This window comes from Coccidioides posadasii, chromosome 4 (assembly GCF_018416015.2).
Source record: "Coccidioides posadasii str. Silveira chromosome 4, complete sequence".
In the NCBI taxonomy this organism is placed as follows: Eukaryota; Fungi; Ascomycota; class Eurotiomycetes; order Onygenales; family Onygenaceae; genus Coccidioides; species Coccidioides posadasii.
This window is the reverse complement of record NC_089410.1, coordinates 918,828-941,488: the sequence shown is the minus strand read 5'-3', so window position 1 is coordinate 941,488 and position 22,661 is coordinate 918,828. Positions and strand designations below refer to the sequence as shown.

Here is a 22,661-nt window from a genome sequence, read left to right as displayed (position 1 = left end):
AGCAACTATCATTCCTGGCTACACACTTTGTGTCCAACAGCATTCAATGTATTCACAAACAATCGCATGTTTATCCATAGGCTCTGCGCTTTGGCGTCCTCTATATTGAAATTCTTGGCGCAGGATCGACAGCTGGCTCTACCCCACACTGCACAGAATGTGATCTGTAGTAATGCAGGCAGAAGCCTGTCTTTTATACATATAAAGTCCTGATTCATCCTTCTCAAGCAGATTCAATCTCCTCTTCATTGTCCATCTGGGAGAACCTGTGAGTTGACGCGTCAGCTATCTTCAACACTTCCTATCCTTGATAATACCTGTGGATTGTGGCCTTATCACTAGCAGCTTGCAACATCTGAGGTGTGGGTTAAGAATCGGATTAGCAGAAAATGCCTAACCCTGCAGGGTCGACAAGGCGCCGCCATTCTAAACCATGCAAGGTTGTTTGTCTTCGTTGCAAAAGGATGTTTGATAGCAATGCTGCCCTGGAACAACACACGGCAGCGAAGCACGGAGAAACGCCCAATGCGGAGCATATCACTCTCATGGATGTGCCTGTGGGAAAAACTGCTGAAAATGAGCGCTGGTCCATAATACCAATTGATGAACATAGAGAGCAATGGGACCTTCTTTCCCAGAGCTGCCACTCGCTTAGTGAGCTCCCTCAGTCTTACCGACGGGAGAAGTTCAGAAGAGACGAAATAGATGGCTATAGCCGCTGCAGGAATTGCAAGGGTATTGATTAACCTCCTGGTCCTATGGATCCCTGCAGAACTACGTTAACGATTAAACAGGAGTAAAACGGCGCGTGGAAGGGAAAATTGGTTGCGCTTACCACACCAGAGGCGTGAGTAACACATTCGCCACTATTCCCATCCATTACTCACATTCTAATCAATAAAAATGAATTGTAGCTCTCCAAGAAGAACAGTAACGAGAAACCCATGTACCTCTGTTGCAATACCAAAAATGCAGGATGTGTTACCGCTACATCTCATGAATACGTGCCCCCTGGGAAACTTCTTTCTATTAAGCTCCAGAAGTTCAAAGCCACCCCGGATAGACAGTACAAAAATCCCCGTGAATGTGTCGCCATCGCGCTTGATTGCGAAATGGTTAGTACTATTGCTGGTCAGTATCCAGTCAGTATCAGCGCCATCGACTATCTCACCGGGAGTGTTCTCATCAACTACCTTATCAAACCATCAGTGCGGGTATTAGACTGGCGTACAAAATTTAGTGGCATTACAGAGGCAATGGTTACACAAGCGGTGACAGATGGAACAGCCCTCCCGCACTGGGAAGCTGCCCGAGCTTTACTCTGGACATATATGACCCCGCAAACCATCCTGATCGGCCAATCCCTGTACAACGACTTGAACGCCTTGGGAATGGTGCACACTCGAGTCGTTGACTCGGAGATTCTGACAAGACATGCCGTGGGCAAGGAATTCGCGCGTTCTTGGGGCCTGAAAAGGTTATGTGGGTTATTTTTAGGCATCACAATCCAGGAAGGGGAAGGACATGATAGTCTAGAAGATGCTTTTGCTGCGCGTGAAGTTGTGTTGTGGTGCCTGAATAACACAGAAAAGCTCGCGGCCTGGGCGGGGGAGCAACGCAACGCACTCATTCAAGAACAGAATGCCGCCAAAGAACGCGCAAAGATCAAAGAAGCCAAAAAAGAAGCTAAAGGGAAGGCCAAGGAAAATGAACATTTAGTGCAAGAAAAAGAGAACAAACAGCCTGCAGAGTAAGTAGAAATTGTTTTGGGGCGGGAATGGCGAAAGGCAAATAGGGTCAGATAATTGTGAAATCGGCGGGTCGGGCGAAATCAATAGTAGGTCTAAATCAGGGGGTATAAAGCTTTATGAAGACTGAATATTGATTGTAGTAGTCTGGATATTGAAATTTGAAATTGCATTATCTCAGGTTAACAGGTTTGCTTAAGCTTTCCCTAGCTGCGCAAGTTGTAGAGGTATATAGGTAAGTGTAGTTGCGCCACTGGAGTAAAAGATCAGCAAGGGGTGGGTATTAAATATGAGAAGAATCTGAATCGCGAAAGAGCACCAGGTTTGGACAAAGGTGTTAGAATATGTGAAATAAAACATAGCTGAACTAATGCGAGCCCAATAACATCACACAAGCCAAAATAGAAATTTAGCCCACGACACCCACATGTAAACATGTAGACCTTACCAAAGTTGGACAATCATCCGATTAAAATATACTCGTACACCAGTTAGGTTCGGAAACTGGTTGCAACAGTCCATGCACGCTCCTTTTTGTTTCGCATCCTTTTTAATTACCTGCCAACACACATTAGGAAAAGGGGAAGGGAAGCTGAAAATCTCTAGGTCATTATTTGGAGATTCCTCGCTTATGCGGGAACAGTGGGAGGCTTGGTCTTCGGAGCGGATGTTGATGTGATGGGATCCAGCCGGCTGAGGACCCACATGAAGAGGAATTGCATGATGTAGGAATATATGAAAAGAAATTGGGTACGTCGGTTCCGTTGGGAGCGGGCTACAGTGGGCATAGTTCCTCCACGGATCGGGCCATCGCTTGAAGAGTCGGGCAGGAGGACATATTTCAGGGAACGGAGCTGGGAGGAGATGTTAGTTCCGTCCATCGTAGAGATGCCGGAAAAGACTTACCAAGAAAAAGGAATTTGCGAGAAAGGTATAGGTGAAAACAAGCCATCCGACCCAGCCTCCAGTGCCTCGTCCCGGGCTTAGGGTTTCCGCCGCAACTAGAGTGAGAATGATGCCGACGAACTTATATCCGGAATAGGCGACCAAGTCCAGGAGTTGAGAGTCGTTACTGATGCTGAGAATGTACATTGCAACTTTTAGGCAAATGATCTCAAATATCACAACGGCCAGTGCTGTTGTAGTTATTGAGCCCAACAGCTCCGGGTGGAAGCTACCACGGAAGCCGGCCAGGACAGCGGAAAGTAGGATATACGTCACCAACGCCATGGCAGGGATATACATATCAGGGGAATTGATGTCATCGCGAGGTGGGAGGTAAATTGAGGTGTATTGGGCCTGAGAAATCTGGCCATTGGGACCGGTCGTTGAGGAAGAGAGGCGTCCTTGCTGTCGAGACCAGGGTTTGTGGCGCCAGGGAAAGAGAACGAGGCCGAGTTTCTTAATTACGTAGGAGTTGGAAACGTTGAAGTAATGTTTCAACGCCGGGATCGAGACATATCGGTTAAGCTGCCGAGGTGGGTGTGTTAGAGCGCATTCTTATCAAAGAGTAGGGCAGCCTTACATTCTGCTCCATATATTCCTGACCAGCCATCATGGCTGATTTCCCAACCTGAAAGCCCATGTGCGTCGTGGGATCTGTCATGAAGCCGCCGAAATTGGGCGCGAATGTGCCGCTACCCCCCTGTGCGGGAGCTGGCTGATACGGGTTTCCATAGCTGGATTGTTGCGGTTGCTGGGTGGTGGGAGGTGGTGGTGAGCGCATCATGGGTACCGTGGAGACATGCTGAGGAACGGGATGGTGGAGAGGAGGGGATTGCGCAGGCGGAGGAGCCTGGAAGGGTGTTCTGTGCATAATGACTTCGCTTACGGGCAGTTGGCTCTTGGGCCGGGGCGAGGTTCAGAGCTGTTGATGGCAAGATAATTACATCAGATTGTCAGAAGAACCTGAAAGTACCGATTGGCCGGAGAGGAGCAACGTAGATTTATATATAACTCTATACGTACACTGTTGAGAAAGATGGCGAACAGAGATGGTGATCTGTCCAGACCAACTCGCAGCATGCAGTTTGGTTTGGCTTTTGATGAGAGTTGGCCCCAGCTGGTCCGTGCGCGGAGATGGTGTGATGATGGCACAGAACTGTCTGGCTTTTTCCTCGCTCACCTAGTAGTGCTTGTTGGTTCTCGCGCAAGGACTTTCTCTGGAGCTGGAAGTAGACAGAAAGTAACTTGGCTAGCCAAAATGTTGGACTCGTTTGAAATCATCACGACCTCAGGTGTTGTTCTCTGGTCAAGGTCATATGCGCCGGTCGGCGCACATATTGTCAACGATCTTATCAGCACCGTCTTTATCGAAGAGAAGATTCACTTGCCGGACTCTGGCGCGGAGGGCACAGCACACCAGCAATACAAGAAAGAGAAATATACCCTAAGATGGACCAGGTCTAAGGATTTAGGATTGCTCTTTGTGGTACGATCGCCTTGAGCTAAGCTTCTGCCCGCTCAACTTAACTAACTTTGGAGGTTGTATAGGCCGTTTACCAGTCTCTTTTACACCTAAGTTGGATTGATGAGCTACTTGAAAATACTAAGACTATTTTCATAGATCTTTATAAGGAACAGCTGAAGGGATCTAAGCACCGGGTGGTTGAGTACCCGTTCGATCCATATTTCGACCAGCAGCTCCAGGAGCTGGAGAATGCGGCTGGAGCGCCCACCGAAGATGGGCCCCGTATTATTGTGGAAGAAAAGAAAGACTCGTTAGCCCACGCTGACACTGGAGGCCCACCTCCGCCACCAGTTCCGGGTCTTTTGCCTGGTACGTTACGACACAACGCGACTAAACTGCCAGTCGTACAGTTTCTGACTTATCAACAGCGCAGCATCGTGCTGCACAGGCGCCGGTGGCGTCGAAGGATAGTACGCCATCTATGTCCCCAGGGACTTCTCGGTCCGGATCCCCTGCTCCAAGCCACCTTATAACTGGAAAAATCGGGCCCGGGGGCCGCGTTTCAAGACGCGCGCGCAAGGCCGCGAACACTGCTCCGAATGGTGATTCTCCCAAGAAAGGCAAAGCTACCAAAGGTGGGCAGAAGAAGATGAGAAAATGGGGCATTGACGGGCTCGCTGAGGAGGATGATGGGGAGGTCCTTGACTATTCAGCCACCAACACTAATGCTACGGAGTCAATGCCTCAGGTTGAAGAGGTTGATCCTCGCTCATTCGGAACTAAAACTGCAAAGGGCCAGTTCGTCCTCAAAGACTTGGGAGATGAAGTTCACTCTATACTGCAGAAAGCAGATCAGGAGAAGGCCAAGTCCAACACACCCAGCGGCATGGTTAGCTCCGGTCTTGGAGCTATCAGCGGCTTATTCCGGAACGTGGTCGGTGGAAAGGTGTTGACCAAGGCCGACCTTGAAAAGCCTATCAAAGCAATGGAGGACCATTTGCTGAAGAAGAACGTTGCGCGCGAAGCTGCTCTTCGCCTATGTGAGGGTGTGGAGCACGAGCTGGTGGGGAAAAAGACCGGGAGCTTCCAGAGCATCGATTCCGCACTCCGCTCGGCGATGGAGTCCTCTCTGCGCAAGATTCTCACACCGACATCGTCGTTGGACCTGCTCCGCGAGATCGATGCCGTAACGTCTCCTCGCAACAATCAGCAAGCTCGACGCCCATATGTAATCTCAATTGTGGGCGTCAACGGCGTTGGCAAGTCGACAAACCTCAGCAAAATCTGTTTCTTCCTGCTTCAAAACAATTATAAGGTCCTTATCGCGGCCTGCGATACGTTCCGTTCCGGCGCTGTGGAGCAGCTACGCGTCCATGCACGGAACTTGAAAGAGCTCAGTGAGAGAGAACAAGTCGGACAAATTGAGCTTTACGAAAAGGGCTACGGCAAAGATGCCGCGAATGTCGCCAAAGATGCAGTCGCCTATGCCGCAAGTAATGATTTCGACGTTGTCCTCATTGACACTGCCGGCCGTCGTCACAACGATCAGCGTCTCATGTCTTCCCTGGAGAAATTTGCAAAATTTGCTGCTCCAGACAAGATCTTCATGGTTGGGGAAGCACTTGTTGGCACGGACAGTGTGATGCAGGCGCGCAATTTCAATCAGGCATTTGGGACCGGAAGGAGTCTCGATGGGTTTATCATCAGCAAATGCGACACTGTAGGAGATATGGTTGGCACGCTGGTCAGTATGGTGCACGCGACGGGCATTCCAATTGTCTTCCTGGGAGTTGGGCAGCACTATGGGGATCTGAGGGGATTGAGCGTTCCGTGGGCGGTTGGACTGTTGATGAAATGAGCATAGCACCCGTAGCATAGGAATGTAACTCCTGGACAGACTTACCAAACCGGTCCTCTTCGTCAGCTTTTCATCTTGTGCTCTGCTTGTCGTCTCCTGATCGACCTGGCTGGTCCCGGGCTGGCTTGGCGAGGGATGGCTCAGGGCTTGGCGCGAGGATCCGCCTTCAACGGCTCTTTTTTCCTTCACGGGGCAAAAGGGATATCGCCGCCACTGATTCATGACCCATGGGAGACGGCACAGATTGGATTTGGAAATATGACTTATTCTTTGACTTACACCTAGCCTATCGCCTTTCTTTCTTTCCTTTTCTTTTTTTTTTTTTTTTTTTTTTGTGTGTGCAATTGGGTGGAAAGAAATTAACAGTATAGAGTCGAGGGGATATCCGGAATGATCTCATCGTCAAGCACACTTTAAGTAGTAGACATCTTATTCCCTCTTTGCTCAGAATGCGCGGTGTCTCTTAGCATTTTAAACGCGTCATTCATTACTGTTCCCCCAGCCTTCGCAGCTCCCGGTAGCAATGGCTGCTCGCCCTTCCGTGCCCAGGCGCAAATCTTCTACACCGCGATATCACACTTTTGCGACTCCGCCACCGACGTCCCGCGGCCGCCCTCCGTCTAGCGATTCTACTCCTTTGATCGATGGTTCCCGGACCGACAGCGACAATGACAGCGACCAAAACTCCTCCGCGGGCACACCCATACCGGTGAGGCAGATGGCCGTCCTGGCGCTGATAGCTCTCTGTGAGCAGACAGCGCTCAATTCCATCAGCCCTTACCTGCCCGACATGGCCTCCTCGTTTCCGGACGTTGAACATTCCAAAGTCGGCATGTATGTCGGGACGATCGCGTCGTCCTTTGCCCTGGCGCAATTTGTGACCAATTATTTCTGGGGCTGGTTCTCGGATTGTATCGGTCGCAAGCCCGTTATCCTGCTGGGTACGATTCTCACCGCGGCTTGCTTCGTTGCATTCGGGTTTTGCAAGACACTATGGCAGGCGATTCTTGTGCAGGTGCTGATGGGCGCGGTCAATGGCAATCAGGGCGTGGTCTCGACGTGCCTTGGTGAAATAACCGACCGCAGCAATCAGTCGCGTGCTTTTACTTATCTACCCGTTATCTATGGAGTTGGAGGAATTACTGGGCCGATACTTGGTGGTCTCCTGGTTTCGCAGAATACTCGTCTGGATGAGAGGTTCCCTTATCTTGGTCCAAATATTGCTTCGGCGGTGATCTTGGTTTTCGATTTTATCATGGCCTTTTTCTTTCTGGAAGAAAGTCTTGAAGATGCTGTCAGTCTTCCTGAAATAGGGGAAAAGGTCCGTGATCTGTTCACCTGGCTCTGGCAATTTACATCTTCGACGAGACCGTCCTACTTAAGAAGTAGGAGCTCATCCAGGCGTCGCCGAAGCTACGATAGCGACGTTAGTACTCGCAATTATGTCGAATCACCCACCGTTCCCCTTTTCGAGCGGCGCGGGAATCGTGAGGATCTCGCGAGCTACGAAGTGCTAAACCGAGATGTATTTCTCTTACTTCTTACATACTTGATATTTGCCTTGTCAAACGTCTCATACAACTCTCTCTATCCAATATTTGCTCAAGCCCCACGTCCCACCGGCCGCGAGCTTACACCACAGGAGATTGGGTTATCTCTCGGATTTGCAGGCATCGTCACGATTGCCTTTCAAGTCTGCATATTTGGGAAGCTGAGAGACAAGATGGGCAATAGGTGGTCATACCGCGCCGGCCTCTTTGGCTTTGTCATTTCTTTTGCCCTAATGCCCTTTGTCGGGTATAAAGACAAGACTGCTCTCGAAGGTAAACTTTCCAAGGACGGTATCCTTCTAAGCATCGAGCTCTGCTTCATTTTGCTCCTGAAGACCATCGCAGCGGTCGGGGGTCTAACCAGCGCTTTACTCCTGGTATGCCATTCCCGATCCACTTGCCCCTTAACCCCGATAATACCATCGTGGGTACTAACGTCGCACAGGTTACAAACTCCGCGCCGGACAACTCCGTCCTTGGAGCCCTCAACGGCCTCGCTCAAACTATCTCTGCCGCCGGTCGGGCTGCAGGCCCCTTTTTATCTGGCAGCCTTTTCTCTGTGGCGACAAAAGTGCAGCCAAAGGGAGAAGCGCTCGCCTTCGGGGTTTTCGGAGGCATCGCATTTATCGGCTTCCTCCTCAGTTTTGGAATTCGGTCACCAAACCTAGAAGCAGATGGGTGGCACGGAGGAGACGACAATGATTATGACAATGATGACAACAATGATGACCTTGATAAATCTGATGATGAAAATGGGCACAGAGCTGTTTAAGCAAAACAACAATAAAGACAGAAAAAAAAGAAAAGAGGAAAAAAGAATTTTTTCTATACGATAGATATGGATATACCTGCTTTGTGATGTACATATATAATTTTTTGTTTTGGTCTCTCTGCAAAAAAGCCTGTTGATGGGAATTTTGTTGAAAGGGAATTTAACAGATGTTTCCTTTTGTTTTAGCGGGGTGCTCAAGGAAAAAAGTCGAAGTCTTGAATTTATACATTTATTGGCACTCTTTTCATGCTTTACATTCTTTGCTTTTAACATTTCTTTAAGGTTGGAAAGGACTAGTACCTAGAGCTTGTGTACTCACTTTGATATCCAGAAAAACCAGAAGAGCCACAAGATATCTTTAAAATAATAGCATAACCTTTCTCAACATCTCCAGATCTTTTCAATCCTGCTTTATTTCATCCTTCAAAGTCCCTATGCACTCTCGGTGGCTCTCCCAGCCTCGTGTCGCCCTTCAGACCTCAGAAACTTCGGCCACGTATCCCTCAACACCAGATTCATAACGGACCTCTCAGCCTCCTCGAATACATCCTTATCAAAAGCTTCAGGAATGGTGAATCCCTCGGGCATGCTCGATGGGCGCTCTTCTATCTTCTTAAGGTCGGCTAGAATGACTTTCACGTACCGCTCAACCATCTCACTAGAAGCATTTTCTGTCATGCTTGGGGCACGCCTAGGCCGCGAGGAACTGGAAGACTGACGACCCAGATTTCGAAGCGGGATGGCCGGCTCGCTATTGTTTCCCTGGCTGGTGTCGATAACAAAATCAAACGGAGTGATCAGGTTGCCAGAGTCGCCAGAGGCGCTTAACTGTGTGGCTTCGGAGAAAATATTGTCAAGGGCGGATGAAATGGCCGCTTCGATGTTGACTGGGAAATTGGCGGTGCGCAGGCTGACATATGTTGAGTAAATTTCAACAGCGTGAGTGAACATGTGGCGGCGGAGGGATTCAGGATTGTCATGATCTGCTGAAAAACGCTCCCAGTTGGCTTTCCAGTTGCGAACATGGCGTAGGAAGAGAATGTTTTCTGCAGAATAATCTTTTGTAAGAACAAACGAGAGAATAGCACTCATGTCTCCGTCAATCACTGCATTCAGATCTGCTCTGGGTGATGTTGGTGATAGTGGAGGTGTCTCAAGGGGCTCAACAACTGTGTGATTTTGTGCACAAAGGCGTAGGAACTTCCTCATGTAGGAGATAGTTTGGAGGGGCAAGTAGAGTGCTGCAGCTTCTAAGACTGTGACGAGAGGAAGAAACCTGTAATTGAAAGGACAATGGATTAGCAAATAGCAAAGTGGTTCGGAACATCACCGACTGGGGAATCTCACCATAGTGTTGATCCCCAGAAGCTGTCAAGCTCACTGGCGTCGGGTTTTCTAGCAGCAACTTTAACAACCCAAAGCACTACACTGTACATTCTATACAGAGCTGTAAGCAAATATCCATAGCTAATCTTGGTGTCCAAACAGAAGAAAGCACTTACACAGCCAACAGGGACCATATTGTTTGAGGACGCCATGACTGAATCTCAGGCAAACCCCGGTGTGTGCACAGAGCCCATGGGAGTACAATAAGGCCCCAGGCACTTGGCCAAAAGATTGCTGGAAACCTGAGTTCACGTCAGCATGCAATACTCAGAGCAGAGGTAGATATTGTTGAAATCTACCACTCCAATCCTCTGCGACATTCGAGCTCGTTGCCAAAAGATGACCAGAGTCCATGCTCTTGGAATTTGTTGGAAGTGAGATAGTTCACTAGAGAGATAGGGAACTGTCGAGATATAAGCTTCAGAATTCCCAGCACCACTACGCCTTCTTCTCTCTGAATACCCAGTGGAGCAACGACATACCTGCCACAGTATCATCAAAAGTAAAAAGACAAGCTCCGCTGCACGAATTACTGGTGGAGCCAGCCAGTAGCGCTCCCAACGGCGAAGTATCCCTCGGAAACCACGATCCTGGTAGTACAAGGGATCATCTTCGGTGTTTGTTCGGTAACCCATGATCAACGCGAGGACGTCAAAGTTATGAAACTGATATAGCATGACGCCGATCGGTAGAACCAGGGACATCAACCAGAACTCCATTGCGCAGGACATGGGTCCCATCAGCGGATAGGCAAGCACATTGACGAGCCAAAAGCCATGAAGGATGATAACAGACCAGAAAAGGACATGGAGGTTTAAAAGACGAATCGGCCTTATGTGCATGTTATGCAGAATCCACACTAGGGCAGAAAACACAGAAAGCGTCCATATAGTAGCGGCAACTAAAGAACCGACACCGATTGTGTCTAGTATTGGGAGCTGGGAAGAGCCGTGAGCCCGAAGGCTCAACGGACTCGACATGTTGACCTTGAATGTTGGTGAATTCGAGAACAGGAAAGGATGCAGGCAAAGCAGTTGAAGAGTGAGAGATACATCCGCGCAGTCACTTTATGAGAAATATGAAGAGCACCTTTGTGGGTGCGCTAAAGTGTTGTCTCAAACAAGAAGCCAAAGTCACGGGGACGGATGGTGACAAAGGGGAACGGGATATACCGCGCACATACTGCAGAGGGGAACACATCAGGTCTAATATAAACCCTGTTTTTGCTACCTCAGACAAACTGGGACAGTCAAGATTGTTGGTATAGGATACGGTCTGGGCAACGTAGACATGCTCCGGCCCTTATCGACATCGCCAGCATGGGTAGCGGTCGTGGATTGCACAATGAGCAGTAGGGGGGATAATGTGTGAGCATATCCCGGAAGCCATAGAATAGGCAGCCGGTGAATATAGCGCATGATAAATTGCTGGAGATCCAAGTTGGAAAGTCGTAGTGAAACAATCCCGTACGAGGTTGCTTCAAGAATATCAGGAGGAATAGAGACATCAGGGTACGAAGTTGCCATTCGGCAAGAGCTGACGGCGACCCCGTCGTAAGCTAGGATCGAAAGGTTGTGGAATACGTCTCATTAATCATTTCCGTACATCAAAATTGGTATTTCTCTGGATTCTGCATAGAAAGCTGCTCTGGATCTCGTTGGGGAAAATGGCACATGAATACAGAAAGTTTGAAGCGCATCAAGAAATTCAAATTGGATTAAAACCAATTGTAAGCATGATTAGTTACAAACTAATCATAGATGGGGTCCGGGTACGCCTGATGAAAAAAGCATACCCGACATGGCTTGTTCAGACATCTAAAATCAAAGAGCAGTTCCCTAGAAGTCTGGTTGATATTGTCAGCGTCAAATTCGCCAATGAAAAATGAAAACTATGGGTATCAGGTGCATTTGTCCTCAGCGATCTTGGTGTAAAAAGGAGATATCATGACCCGAAGGCATCAACTACTATCTAGTGCGTTTGGGTGTCATCACGGACAAGATGGAGATAGAAAACACGAGGAGGCCGTATGTACCTTTTTCAGTAACAGGAGCAGTGCAGCTTCTCATTCATGATCTAGAAAAGGATTGCTTGACACTCATTCCTAATCCCAGGTACAGAACAACGATGTCGAGCATGCAAGTTGCCTCTGGGGGTAGTACAGAACGAATCTGCGAAAATTGGATGGTTTGGATCAAATAGCCTAAATACTGAAGTTCAAGTCAGTCATTAGACTCGAACAAAAAAGGATCCGAGAAGAGCAGATATCAAGGCAAGGCCGTATTCAGAATATGTAAGAAATGGCTATCATTATCTAACCGCTGTATGAGAAACCCAGGCGAGAGCTTCACAGCGGATGGTTCAACCGCAAATTACCGCATCATTGGAGGAAGGAGGCAGTGAAGGAGCATTAGAAAAACACACTCACCGGTTAGCAAGTAAGCAACATGATAGACCGTGGGTTGCAGGGGATTATTATTAAATTTTTTTCCCTTGACACGGTGAAAAGTCGAGATGAAAAGATGATGAAGAAAAAAGATTTTACAGCAAGAAATACTGGCGCGGAGTTGGGAACAATGCGCTAAACCCAGAACGGAAGCCCTAGGGTTAAGCGAGGAGGGTTTTGTGGGCGACGCTGCCACTCCCGAAATTCGCGATACATTATATCGACAACGACAATCCGACATCTATCCACCCTTTCCAACGCCAAACTAGACCGGTGGATTGTGAGCGACCCCGTGCCTTGTGCGCCCTTTCAATTTCCCCACGACTGACGATTTTTGTCCTCCCAGGAAGCCTTCGCCATGGCTCAGATCGATATCAAGGCCTCGTCATGGAAGCTCGTTGAGGTGGGCCGCGTTGTGCTCATCCGGAGCGGTCCTTATGCGGGAAAATTGGCTGTTATTGCTGAGATTATCGACCACAAGCGCGTATGTCTTTGACTAGAAATGAGAAACGTCCGGGTTGGGAAGGGCGAGTTCTGATCATGTTTGCGAATTTTTTAGGTCCTGGTCGATGGTCCTTCAGGCAAAGAGAACAATGTCGTTCCTCGTCACGCAATTGCCCTCGCTCACGTCTCCCTGACCCCTTTCACCATTCCCAAACTCCCGCGCGCTGCTGGCACAGGACCCATCAAGAAGTTGTGGGAGAAGGCTGAGATCGACGCCAAGTGGGCACAGAGCAACTATGCGAAGAAGAGAGAACAGCAAGAACGGAGACGCAACCTCACCGACTTCGAGCGCTTCAAGGTTATGAGACTGAAGAAGCAGGTCCGTATAACCCATATACCCTTACACGCGGGAAGAGCTATGACGCATTTTCTCGAATAAATGGAGATCGCGAATGAGAGTGCGGTTGGCTAATAAATGACATGTTATAGGCTCGCTACGAGGTGCAGAAGGCACAAGCTAAGGTCCGCGCAGCTTCGTGAATGTGATGAGGGCGATGCTAAGGCTGAGGGAATGGAGAAAGGGCTTCTCCTAATGGTTGGAGGTCGCTCGATTTCCATTCAAACAAATACAGCTGGAATCAATGTCATTCCGATATTGAGAACTGCGACTTTTGCAAAATCTTTTCTTAATGAATCGGAATAAATGGCTATGTTCCTTGACAACTTCCTACTTCTGCCTGTCTAGGAATACCAGTACTGGTGTGCTTTCTGGCGCCTGTGGGTATGGTTTGTAGCAATGTGATTACAATTTGCATTAAATGCTGTAGAATTCACGAAAAAAAAAAAAAAAAAAAAAATAATGACATGTCCACAACTTCTTGCTATTTTCTATATCTCTCCAGACCCAGATATGTGATGTAGTCATACAGTACATGGGTATGGTGGTTCCGCCAGGGCGTGGATATAGCACTTTTGGGGTAAAACCTCGCTAAACGAGATTCGGCAAGACCCCAAAAGCCCTCCAGCCAAAGCAGACTTTCACACATCCTCAGATAACCTCATAGCATCACGACAACTACCTTCATACTTCTCCGTTCTCACTCCTTTTTTACAGTTCCAGTAAGTTAGCTCTCATCATTCAATTGATTGTTGTGTGTGAATTTGAAATCATGCCATGTTTTGAGCGTGACTTTTGTGTGGTGACCTAACTTTTGTGATGTAGCTTGGAGCCCATAAAACAACATGGCCAACCCACGAGTAGAAGAGCTTCCTGACGAGGAAGTCCCAAAGACCACTGTTGAAGATGCTGGCGAGAGCTCTGAATCCGAGGCTGAGGCTGCTGAGGAGCCAACCATCCCAGGCGGTGCCGCCATTACTGTCCACTCCCGCAACGAAAAGAAGGCTCGCAAGGCAATTGGCAAGTTGGGATTGAAGCACGTTCCCGGAATCACTCGTGTTACCCTTCGCCGCCCCAAGAACGTAAGGGCTAACCGATAAATTGCGACTGGTGTTTTGGCAATTGCTAACTGGCTTTCGATAGATCCTCTTTGTCATCAACCAGCCAGACGTGTACCGCTCCCCCTCCAGCAATACGTGGATGTATGTCGCACCCGTCTAATATTTATAGTGTTTAGTTGATTAGACAAATTACTGACGGTGTTGATAGCATCTTCGGTGAAGCCAAGATCGAGGACTTGAACTCCCAGGCCCAAGCGTCCGCTGCCCAACAACTCTCTGCCGCAGAGGCTGCCGGAAACGGAGAACACGCTGGCCACGAGCACATCGATCTCGGCAAGGGCAAGGCTCCTGAGACTGAAAAGAAGGAAGAGGAGGAGGAGGAAGAGGGTGAGGTTGATGAGACTGGTCTTGAGGCCAAGGATATCGAATTGGTCATGGCGCAGGCCAACGTATCCAGATCAAAGGCTATCAAGGCTCTCAAAGAGAACGATAACGACATCGTCAACTCTATCATGGCTCTAAGCGTATGAGAAGATCCGTCGTTGAGCTGACGGGACATCTTCGTATGCTGCTCGTTCTTTCTACCATTTTTTTTAATTGGCTTCGGGATATATGGATCTCTACGAGGCGCCTGTAAATCATCGGATTCAAAAAGTCGTCTAGTTGAACAGCATCCGAATGAATTTTACAATATAAAAAAATTCTTCCTCACATCAGCATCCTGTCTCTCAACTCTTCTCCCATTTCCATCATATCGATTGTGGTTTGTTTCGCGCCAAGACTCGGAACAGTGGATCACGTGACTCACCAATCGGTAATGCAGCGACAACAATCTCTCTCATCAACGTCTGGTCAATCGGAATCACCATTCGAACCCCAATCCCTCCCCATCCACCGTCACAATGGCTGTAGCAGTAAGTGAACGAACCTTGCGATTTGCTGTGCATATTTTCCCCAACCGTTTGGATGCAAAGTCTGACGTTTTCGCTTCCGCTCTTTCCAGCGCAGCGCAGCACTCAAACTCGACTGGACCAAGGTCGCCAGCTCCCTCGGTCTCCGGGGCGGCACGGCCACTTCGCTCCAGGCCTTCAAGAAACGCAACGATGATGCCCGCCGCAAGGTGCAGACCCTCTCCGAGGCGCCCCAGACTATCGACTTTGAGCATTACCGCTCCGTCCTGAAGAACAAGGCCATCGTGGACGAGATCGAGAAGCAGTTCAAGGCTTTCAAGCCCCAGACATACGATGTCAACCGCCAATTGAAGGCCATCGAGGCCTTTGAGGCCCAGGCCGTTACTAGCGCCGAGGCCACCAAGGGCAAGGTTGAAGAGGAATTGAAGTATTTGGAAAAGACCTTGGAGAACATTGAGACTGCTAGACCATGGGAGGATCTCACTGTGGTATGTATTACCTGATCAGGTTTTGCGATTGGTACAGTTGGAATCGTGGTTACTGAGAACGTCTTCTGCGCCTCTAGGACGACGTTGTCACTGCTCAACCTGAGATTGAGAAGAAGACCGCTGAGTTGGTGAAGAGGGGTATCTGGATGCCACCAGGCTACAAGGTTCGTCATCGCTGGTATTATGCATAGTTCGCCCATCCTAGATGCTGACCTGTTTCTATAGGAGAAATATGGTGATCTCTCCTTCCTTTAAACGACTGGTACGCCTTTATTGGGTCAAGCGTTCATTCCGACTGTGTAAAAATGTCAATATACGAGATAAGCAGAATCTTCGGCCCGTCGTTTACTCCAGAGAGATTAGGTCCCTGGAACTGTATAGAATAAATTCTTTTTGAATTAGAAGTTTGTTTCTTTTTCTATACTCCTAAACGGGCAAAGCGTGCCCGATTGCTGAAGGGTCCTATGATCCTTGAATGGACTTCGTGCTATTTAGCGACATGTGGAATCATAGTTGAGACTCAAAAACTGACACGGTGGCAGTCATTGTAGCAGCTATGCTTGGAGATCTCGAAGTCACATACGAAGTCTCATACAAAACCAAGGTTCATTCACATATCCAACACCAGTAAAAGTCATTTTAGAAGGTGGCATGCTATTAAGCTAATTCCTTGGCTCCATGCAATCATACCCTGTTGGGAAAAACACGCACATCTCGCTTCGCTTGCCGGCACCGCAGTTTGTTGGGCTCGAATCGCCAGGATATAGGGAGTACAGGCATTATTACTATGAAGACAACCCACGGCCCGCTGGTCACCACGTGGTTGATCGCGGAAAGGGATAGCATTTCCGCCCGTGCGTGCTAAGAATGAGAAAGACTTGAGAGAGTCGTATCCGGCGGTGACTATGCTGATCTCCCGCTTCTTCTTGTTCGCTTGCGGCATGGGGTAACTTGGCGATATTGACGCAAGTCAACTCATGTCTGATCGCGGGCCGTTCGGCCCTCGTCTCGTCGGGCATACAACAGCCAATTGATGATCTGCGGCGAATGATGGGCATTCCGCGGAGGTTTGTGCTCTCCCCGGTTCCGACGATCGTTCCACACCCACCATACAAAGCTGCAACCCGGTATGCCTACTGACAACTGGAGGCATTTACATTTGGAGGGTGGCCACCGAGTGGCCGCTGACTGGAAGCGAACTCCGGGTATGGTACCCAAACGTGCACGAACAGAAACCCTAAGCCTCTCAAAATGACGCTCTAGATTTAGCCCAGACTTCTGGAGTGGTTAACACGCCAGCAAGCGGTCGAGCACTCAATATTTCCCCGTTAATCCAAGGAAGTCCTAACGACCGGAAAAGTCGCCGTGCAAAAACTTCAAAAAGACCTATATTCATGACCGCTATGTAGTCTTCACCAGTAAGGAATTGAAGACTCCCCGCAAATATGACGCGCATCCTTCGTAGAATGAGTGTGGATCCTGCTAAGATTTCGAAATGGAACAGCTACCTTGAGAAATTGCTCATGACTCGTGCATACATAGTTCTCCGTATATGGGGAGTCATGAGACTTTCTCTTCGTAGCGAAGCAGAACAGTCCCGCTCTTGAATGGGCCGCCTTTGCCCGAATATAGGCTCTCGGCGTCCAATTGCTTCCGGCCTGACATCACACTAGTGGGAGACCAGCCAACAGGAGCGGTTCAACGGGCTTGAAAGTAAAAGCCACAATGACGCTCTGTGAATGTTCTTGGCCATATATGATCGCCTGGAAGTATTGGTAGATGTGTGCGTGTTCTTATGACTGCTGCGTCTGCCGCTGAAGTTACTTGGTTGGACGGGCAGAAGACATTGCGGGTGTCCTTGCTCCATAGGCTCAACAGCAGAGCGGCGCGATTGAGTCATTAGCTAGTTAACTGGATACTTAAAACAAAACGAAACCATTCACATTGATCTCGGGCAATTGAGTTTCACATGCCTGAGGAATAACAGTCCACAGCCGCTGCGAGATTGTGGCCGCCTTCCAAGGGGCTCTGGCAGGCAGGCTGAATCCTGTATTTCGTATTCTTCAGGTTGGAAACATCGATAATTGCTTTTCCGACGCAGCGACATCCTTCTCCTGTTTAGGTAAAGGGCCCGGCTAGGCAAGGCATCGTGGTTGGAGACGACCACCAGCTACGGAGTACGGAGGACGCATACTCCGTAACTAAGCAAGACATTAATTCCGTCGAATTGCAGAACTCCGAGATCCACCATCCTGCAGCGTCGACCATGCAACCGGCAGTAGAGGAGCCAATGTGCGTCGTCCGTACGGAGTACCCCATGCCGCAATCACGGTGAAAGGGCGGCTGGCGGTGAGATATTTTCGTGACTCCTTAACCTAACTCGCAACCGGCGACCTGCAGCAGCCCATCCTCCTGCGCGTCACATACTTTCCACCGGCTACACAGGCGTCCTTCACGGTGTTGGCGGGTTGCGAGACGACCGGCCCGCGGCGATGGTCCGTGGGAAGTCAACCGGTGACCCGACAGTCAGGTTCATCGTATTCCTTGGGTGGTTGGCATCCTTGCAGCAAACCGGACGGCTCGCCCTCTAGCAGACGTGCCAGATCCCAAGGCCTCGGGTCGCGAATTCCCAGGTCTTCGGGTTGTTCTCTGCGCTTTTGCTTTTGCTTTTCCTTTTCTTTTCTTTTTTTCCCGTCTCCTCTTCCCGCTTGATTAGAGCGTCCCGGTCTCGGTAGCGAAGCCTATTTCGCGCCAGGCCGACAACCTGCATGTCCATGACGACTAAGCTACCGGGATCCTGGGTCAGGTATCATCGTTGCTTTAATAAGATATTATTCATTTTCTGTTTCAGAGCCGATCAGAAAGGCGTACGACGCTGCGCTCTTCTGCCTGCCGTTCTCTCCGTCCTCTTCTGACTTGTTACACTTTTCTGTCTTTCCACTGGGGGTCCCTGCTGCAGTTCACCCCTCCGTGCCGGGATCGCTCTTTAGTCTCCTGCTCGACATTCCTATTGTGGCTCCCACCATCCGCTCTTGGGCCATGGCATGAAGCCAACGCAGCAACTTCAAGTGCAAAGTTAAATTCCACAATACGACACGGGAGCGGGAAAAGGAGGTTTTCTGGACTTTTCCGGCTCGCTTCTGCACCAAGGTGGACGAGAGAAAAGAAGGACTCGGATGCTTGCACCTCTAATCCCGGAAGGGTAGCTTGAGAATCGAGAGCCTTGTCATATGCTGCGACGTGTTGCCACCGTCGAATCGGCTCTCAAATCCATAACACGACCGTTCTGGCTTGCTGTTGATTACTTATGTTCTTCTCCAACTCCTCCCCCACGGTGCCCATAAGGTTTTTATTTCATCTCTGTTTTTTGACTTACACTTTTTGATCTGCTAAAAGTGGAATCTAGGACCCCGCAATGGGCGCATCACAAGACTTGCGGCTTCATCTCCAAACGCATGCACGCATATAAGGTTAGCGATGAATCTTATAACCCTACGGGACGAGGCAATGCACCCTTCTCTCGCCTGGTCAGCCTCGTTCGACTGCCTTGATCATCTTTCTGCCAGCAGCCTGTTTTCAACGGGCCCGGATCTCAAGCTTTGGTGGATTCCGTGGATGCGACCAGACCTTAAATTCTTAGTTCCCAACTCTCTGGTGTCCAACGCATATTTTATGACCCAGTGTCCATTCCGTCGGAGCCTCGATCGCAAACCCACCGGCCCAACGGCCCTAATAGCAGGTCATATTTTGTATGTAGGTGCACACAGCTACTGCAGATCAGATGGCTCTCCACTCGCCACCCAATCCAGCCGGCGGGAGATGGTCGGGCATGTCTTCACCTACCGATGCCCGCGCGCCCATAGAAAGGCTTCCAGTCGAGTTGATCCATAAGATTTTCTTCCTTAGCCTAGAATTCAACTTCCCTCGAGCGTCGGCACATATCGCAGCTGCACTCTCCAACGAGGTCATATATACCTGGCTAATCCGGGTCGCGTTCAGCAGCGCCAATCCCTCGTCTAGCAGCGGTGTGCTCGTCCATCCATTCCTACCAGCACACTACTTCTCCCTTGATGCGAACCAAAAAACCGAGCTGCAGACGGAGATATTACGATGTCAGTGGTGCACCGCCTCCCTCATGCGCAAATGCCAGCGAGAATACGTCGAACACATCATTCGCCAGAAATGCTCCGACCTAATCATCTCTCCACAAGACCGTGCGCGGCTAGACAACCTGGACCCTTACTGGGAAACCATGGACCGCTACAGCAATGCCACCCACGGCAAACGCGGGAAAGGTGACCTTATCGTCAGCGCCAGGCATCCAGACACAGGTGAACACCTCAAAGTCGCAATCTGGTTCAACTTCGGCTCCGTGCAGATCAGAGAACGTAGCCCCGTCTTCCACGAGACCGATCTCTTTCGTTTACCCTGCTGCAGCACCACGCATCCCTGCCGGATGCCAGACCACCTTCTCAGAAGCCCATGGACGGAGGAGAAACTTGAACTTCTTTCCCTCCTCTCGAACGAGGCGTACATCGACGAGGATGGTAAGTTCGAACGATCGAAGGGGATATTGCGCCAACTGGTTATCGATCGTGACTTCGAGACGTTTCGACGTCTCCTGGAGTTGCATATTCGAGTCAAGATATATTTGTACCCGCTACGTTGGCCGGTTAGATCGAATATCTTTAGAGTGGCGGCTCGGTGTGCTCAGCCTGAGAATATACACAACGATCCTTTTTTGAGATTGTTGTTCACCGAGCATCGCGGTGAGATACCGCAGACGGACCACTCGATATGGAAGCTCGTGGAGAAATTTGACAAATCGTGATTTGGTGGTATTCTCTCTTTGCTTTGCTTTTTTCCTTTCTTTCATAGCGATGATGACGACAATGATAACGATGACGATGATCACTGGGCATTTCGTTTCTATATGGTGGATCCCTTGAGCGATATCATTTATAAATATGCTTTGCCTGGATGGAGGACAGTATCTACTCTCGATGCCCCATTGAATTGGGCTGTTGTTTTCAGCATGGTTTTTTTCCGAAGCCATCCTTGGAGAATTAGTGAAGCAAGAATTATATGAAGCAGAACATCTTCTTCGCGTAAAAGTAATGGAAGTGATATCCAACTTAATCACTTTTTATATACTGTTTCCAGCAACTCAGCAGTCCAACTTAGCCGCCTAACGCCAAACACAGCCTTGTAATCCCAGCCGTAAAGTGGCAGAGTCGGCTGGGGACAGCCTTCACTGAAGACCGTATCTTCAGATTTGGCGATGACCGGAACGTCCCTCATATACTGTATTAGCCAACTTCCAAATACGTTCTGTTTATTCTGTGACTTTATCGCCCATTCGGTGAGTTCAGGGTCATCCGACGGAACTGATAATGGCGCTGCGCGAACAAGAAGCCTCAGGATAGCCGTAGCATACTCCCCCTGGCGCGAAGCTATTATAAAATATTCTTCCGGCAGGAGATAGGGTTTAAGAACTTGGTGCAGCCTGTTGTCATGAGACTGGTAACAAGAATCATCCAACGCTAATATATCACGCAATGCGCGAAGGTTATGTTCCGAAATAGCGGAATGGATTCCCTCTTGTATTGATTCTCGGGAAGCAAACTTGAGCCAGAACTCCAACCTATTCTCCGCGATCATGACGTATTGCCGAAGAAATTCTAAGAATCGGACCTTTGATTCCGTCCATGGACTCCCACACAGGACCTTATCAGGGAATGCTAGCACCGATATTGGAAATTGAAGAGGAAGTAGACTCAAAGTCTCAAGGTTATTGATTTCGAGAGAGGGGGTAAACGGGAGAGGGACATTTTGAAGGTACCGTAGATGGTGTACAGTGCCATGGCCGCGTTCAATCGATTCTGCCATGGCATCGAAATCGAAGTGGGATGTCACTCTGTGCTTTGAAATGGAAATCCATCGATGTAACGACAGTTTGGTCATCCTCCTAATCAAAGCTTCAATGCGTTCCTGCGTGCACCATCGGCAGCTAAGAACTGACAGCTGGAATAGCTGACGCTCGAGATTGTCCATCGGGATATATCGGAACGGTCGAAACATTCTTCTTATGGTGTCTTGTGAATCGTCGTCTTCTCGCGCCGGATCATTCCAGAACGCCAGCATGATCAACCCACTATACACCCAGCTTGTGGACAAAACGTCCGCCAGGTGGGGTGACGCGCGGGGCAGGTTGAGCTCCAGGCATTCTATAAATATCTGTTGAATTAGTTCAACAGGAAGCAATTCGAGTAGGGAGAGTTGCCCTATTGAAGATTTTGATTCCCGGGGTTTGGAGGTTGTATTTTTATCCTTTCGCTTCTTCCTTGGACCTCTTTTCTCAAAAAAAACCGATGATTCGCGACTGGGATCCGTTTCTTGGGTTGATCGATCCCCGTCTACCTCCACGCCCTCGAACTGCTTCCTTGGTCTTTTCTTCTTCCCACGAATCTTAACAGGCATAAGATCTGACGTTGGGAGTTTGATACTGCCATTTGATACCCGGCCCATAGCTGCTTCCAGTCAATTCACATAGGCAGCTTGAAAATGGGAGCTTGGAGCAACTTTGTCCCCACGGGTTTCGGCAGGTTACACTGTAATAGACTTCAGACCTCAACGCTTCGGCATGGATGGATGGCACCTGGTACTGCAACAGTGGATAATTGCTTGCCAGTGCCCAGACCCTCGACGAGCCAACAAGGCTAGAGAATCGTCTGCCGGTACGGTCGTTGAAAGAAGCGAAAAGGGGCAGACGAGCGTCGCTGTCTCACGTTGGACTCTGTGCAAAACTTATGCCTGCCCTATTAGGCTTGTTTGCTTTGTTTGCCCATTGACACAAATAGAGTTTCGAAACTTTGTCATGTTTGCAGCTAATAAAGAACTTGCTTTCTCATTGGCTGAATATAGTATTATGTAATGACCTCACGCGACATGAGATGACAGATCTGATACTAAACCTCTTTTGGTCAAGTATCATGGCGCCAAACTGCCATGACGTCATAAAAGTGTTTTCTGTCAAACGTGGGATTCAAGAAACGTTTGGCACCAAGGAAACGGTGCGGAGTTTGACATCATGAAGATTTACGCATGGAACATGGGGATTATAGCAGGGTTTCGGCGTCATTGGTGGCTGATGCTGCTTGCCGTTCGTTGACCAGGAACAAGTTTCCAGT

At 49.1% G+C, this 22,661-nt stretch overlaps 10 protein-coding genes across 10 annotated transcripts; 7 read left to right on the top strand and 3 right to left on the bottom strand.

Moving 5' to 3' along the window:
* Window positions 1-254: 254 nt before the first annotated feature.
* On the top strand, window positions 255-1,900 carry D8B26_007216 (uncharacterized protein). The gene is made up of 3 exons (XM_003072047.2): window positions 255-735; window positions 795-847; window positions 915-1,900. The coding sequence occupies exons 1-3, from the start codon at window positions 390-392 to the stop codon at window positions 1,752-1,754; spliced, it is 1,239 nt and encodes a 412-aa protein (XP_003072093.2). The 5' UTR covers window positions 255-389; the 3' UTR covers window positions 1,755-1,900.
* Window positions 1,901-2,052: 152 nt separating this feature from the next.
* On the bottom strand, window positions 2,053-3,672 carry D8B26_007215 (uncharacterized protein). Its single transcript, XM_003072046.2, has 3 exons — window positions 3,274-3,672; window positions 2,655-3,218; window positions 2,053-2,602 (listed from the first exon to the last, which is right to left on the bottom strand). The coding sequence occupies exons 1-3, from the start codon at window positions 3,562-3,564 to the stop codon at window positions 2,378-2,380; spliced, it is 1,080 nt and encodes a 359-aa protein (XP_003072092.1). The 5' UTR covers window positions 3,565-3,672; the 3' UTR covers window positions 2,053-2,377.
* Window positions 3,673-3,771: 99 nt separating this feature from the next.
* On the top strand, window positions 3,772-6,082 carry D8B26_007214 (uncharacterized protein; the record flags this gene model as incomplete). The annotated part of the gene is made up of 3 exons (XM_003072045.2): window positions 3,772-4,179; window positions 4,242-4,527; window positions 4,587-6,082. 3 exons carry the CDS (start codon window positions 3,772-3,774, stop codon window positions 6,014-6,016), a joined length of 2,124 nt encoding a protein of 707 aa, XP_003072091.2. The 3' UTR covers window positions 6,017-6,082.
* Window positions 6,083-6,539: 457 nt separating this feature from the next.
* On the top strand, window positions 6,540-8,378 carry D8B26_007213 (uncharacterized protein; the record flags this gene model as incomplete). Its single annotated transcript, XM_003072044.2, has 2 exons — window positions 6,540-7,943; window positions 8,012-8,378. The coding sequence occupies 2 exons, from the start codon at window positions 6,540-6,542 to the stop codon at window positions 8,336-8,338; spliced, it is 1,731 nt and encodes a 576-aa protein (XP_003072090.2). The 3' UTR covers window positions 8,339-8,378.
* A 92-nt stretch (window positions 8,379-8,470) lies between these two features.
* On the bottom strand, window positions 8,471-10,704 carry D8B26_007212 (uncharacterized protein; the record flags this gene model as incomplete). Its single annotated transcript, XM_066125464.1, has 5 exons — window positions 8,471-9,614; window positions 9,686-9,775; window positions 9,841-9,966; window positions 10,024-10,127; window positions 10,207-10,704. 5 exons carry the CDS (start codon window positions 10,702-10,704, stop codon window positions 8,771-8,773), a joined length of 1,662 nt encoding a protein of 553 aa, XP_065981546.1. The 3' UTR covers window positions 8,471-8,770.
* Window positions 10,705-12,080: 1,376 nt separating this feature from the next.
* On the top strand, window positions 12,081-13,503 carry D8B26_007211 (60S ribosomal protein eL14; the record flags this gene model as incomplete). The annotated part of the gene is made up of 5 exons (XM_003072042.2): window positions 12,081-12,154; window positions 12,330-12,450; window positions 12,517-12,654; window positions 12,730-12,993; window positions 13,104-13,503. The coding sequence occupies 5 exons, from the start codon at window positions 12,081-12,083 to the stop codon at window positions 13,152-13,154; spliced, it is 648 nt and encodes a 215-aa protein (XP_003072088.2). The 3' UTR covers window positions 13,155-13,503.
* A 133-nt stretch (window positions 13,504-13,636) lies between these two features.
* EGD2 (GAL4 enhancer protein) lies at window positions 13,637-14,790 on the top strand. Its single transcript, XM_003072041.2, has 4 exons — window positions 13,637-13,733; window positions 13,837-14,093; window positions 14,155-14,213; window positions 14,281-14,790. Exons 2-4 carry the CDS (start codon window positions 13,857-13,859, stop codon window positions 14,600-14,602), a joined length of 618 nt encoding a protein of 205 aa, XP_003072087.1. The 5' UTR covers window positions 13,637-13,733; window positions 13,837-13,856; the 3' UTR covers window positions 14,603-14,790.
* Window positions 14,791-14,922: 132 nt separating this feature from the next.
* On the top strand, window positions 14,923-16,095 carry ATP7 (ATP synthase d subunit). The gene is made up of 4 exons (XM_003072040.2): window positions 14,923-14,986; window positions 15,076-15,471; window positions 15,549-15,635; window positions 15,697-16,095. The coding sequence occupies exons 1-4, from the start codon at window positions 14,975-14,977 to the stop codon at window positions 15,724-15,726; spliced, it is 525 nt and encodes a 174-aa protein (XP_003072086.1). The 5' UTR covers window positions 14,923-14,974; the 3' UTR covers window positions 15,727-16,095.
* A 3,205-nt stretch (window positions 16,096-19,300) lies between these two features.
* On the top strand, window positions 19,301-20,566 carry D8B26_007208 (uncharacterized protein; the record flags this gene model as incomplete). The annotated part of the gene is made up of 1 exon (XM_003072039.2): window positions 19,301-20,566. One exon carries the CDS (start codon window positions 19,301-19,303, stop codon window positions 20,300-20,302), a length of 1,002 nt encoding a protein of 333 aa, XP_003072085.1. The 3' UTR covers window positions 20,303-20,566.
* A 44-nt stretch (window positions 20,567-20,610) lies between these two features.
* On the bottom strand, window positions 20,611-22,103 carry D8B26_007207 (uncharacterized protein; the record flags this gene model as incomplete). Its single annotated transcript, XM_003072038.2, has 1 exon — window positions 20,611-22,103. The coding sequence occupies exon 1, from the start codon at window positions 21,997-21,999 to the stop codon at window positions 20,611-20,613; it is 1,389 nt and encodes a 462-aa protein (XP_003072084.1). The 5' UTR covers window positions 22,000-22,103.
* Between the last annotated feature and the right edge of the window lie 558 nt (window positions 22,104-22,661).

Excerpts from the sequence above, each read along its gene's own strand:
- D8B26_007216 (XM_003072047.2), top strand. The coding sequence starts at position 390 with ATGCCTAACCCTGCAGGGTCGACAAGGCGCCGCCATTCTAAACCATGC. Across the intron at positions 736-794 it reads CCGCTGCAGGAATTGCAAGG|GAGTAAAACGGCGCGTGGAA; the intron begins GTATTGATTAAC and ends ACGATTAAACAG. Across the intron at positions 848-914 it reads GCGCTTACCACACCAGAGGC|CTCTCCAAGAAGAACAGTAA; the intron begins GTGAGTAACACA and ends AATGAATTGTAG.
- D8B26_007215 (XM_003072046.2), bottom strand. The coding sequence starts at position 3,564 with ATGCACAGAACACCCTTCCAGGCTCCTCCGCCTGCGCAATCCCCTCCT. Across the intron at positions 3,219-3,273 it reads AGGAATATATGGAGCAGAAT|CTTAACCGATATGTCTCGAT; the intron begins GTAAGGCTGCCC and ends CCACCTCGGCAG. Across the intron at positions 2,603-2,654 it reads TCGCAAATTCCTTTTTCTTG|CTCCGTTCCCTGAAATATGT; the intron begins GTAAGTCTTTTC and ends ATCTCCTCCCAG.
- EGD2 (XM_003072041.2), top strand. The coding sequence starts at position 13,857 with ATGGCCAACCCACGAGTAGAAGAGCTTCCTGACGAGGAAGTCCCAAAG. Across the intron at positions 14,094-14,154 it reads CCCTTCGCCGCCCCAAGAAC|ATCCTCTTTGTCATCAACCA; the intron begins GTAAGGGCTAAC and ends GGCTTTCGATAG. Across the intron at positions 14,214-14,280 it reads CCCTCCAGCAATACGTGGAT|CATCTTCGGTGAAGCCAAGA; the intron begins GTATGTCGCACC and ends CGGTGTTGATAG.
- ATP7 (XM_003072040.2), top strand. Across the intron at positions 15,472-15,548 it reads CATGGGAGGATCTCACTGTG|GACGACGTTGTCACTGCTCA; the intron begins GTATGTATTACC and ends CTGCGCCTCTAG. Across the intron at positions 15,636-15,696 it reads GGATGCCACCAGGCTACAAG|GAGAAATATGGTGATCTCTC; the intron begins GTTCGTCATCGC and ends CTGTTTCTATAG.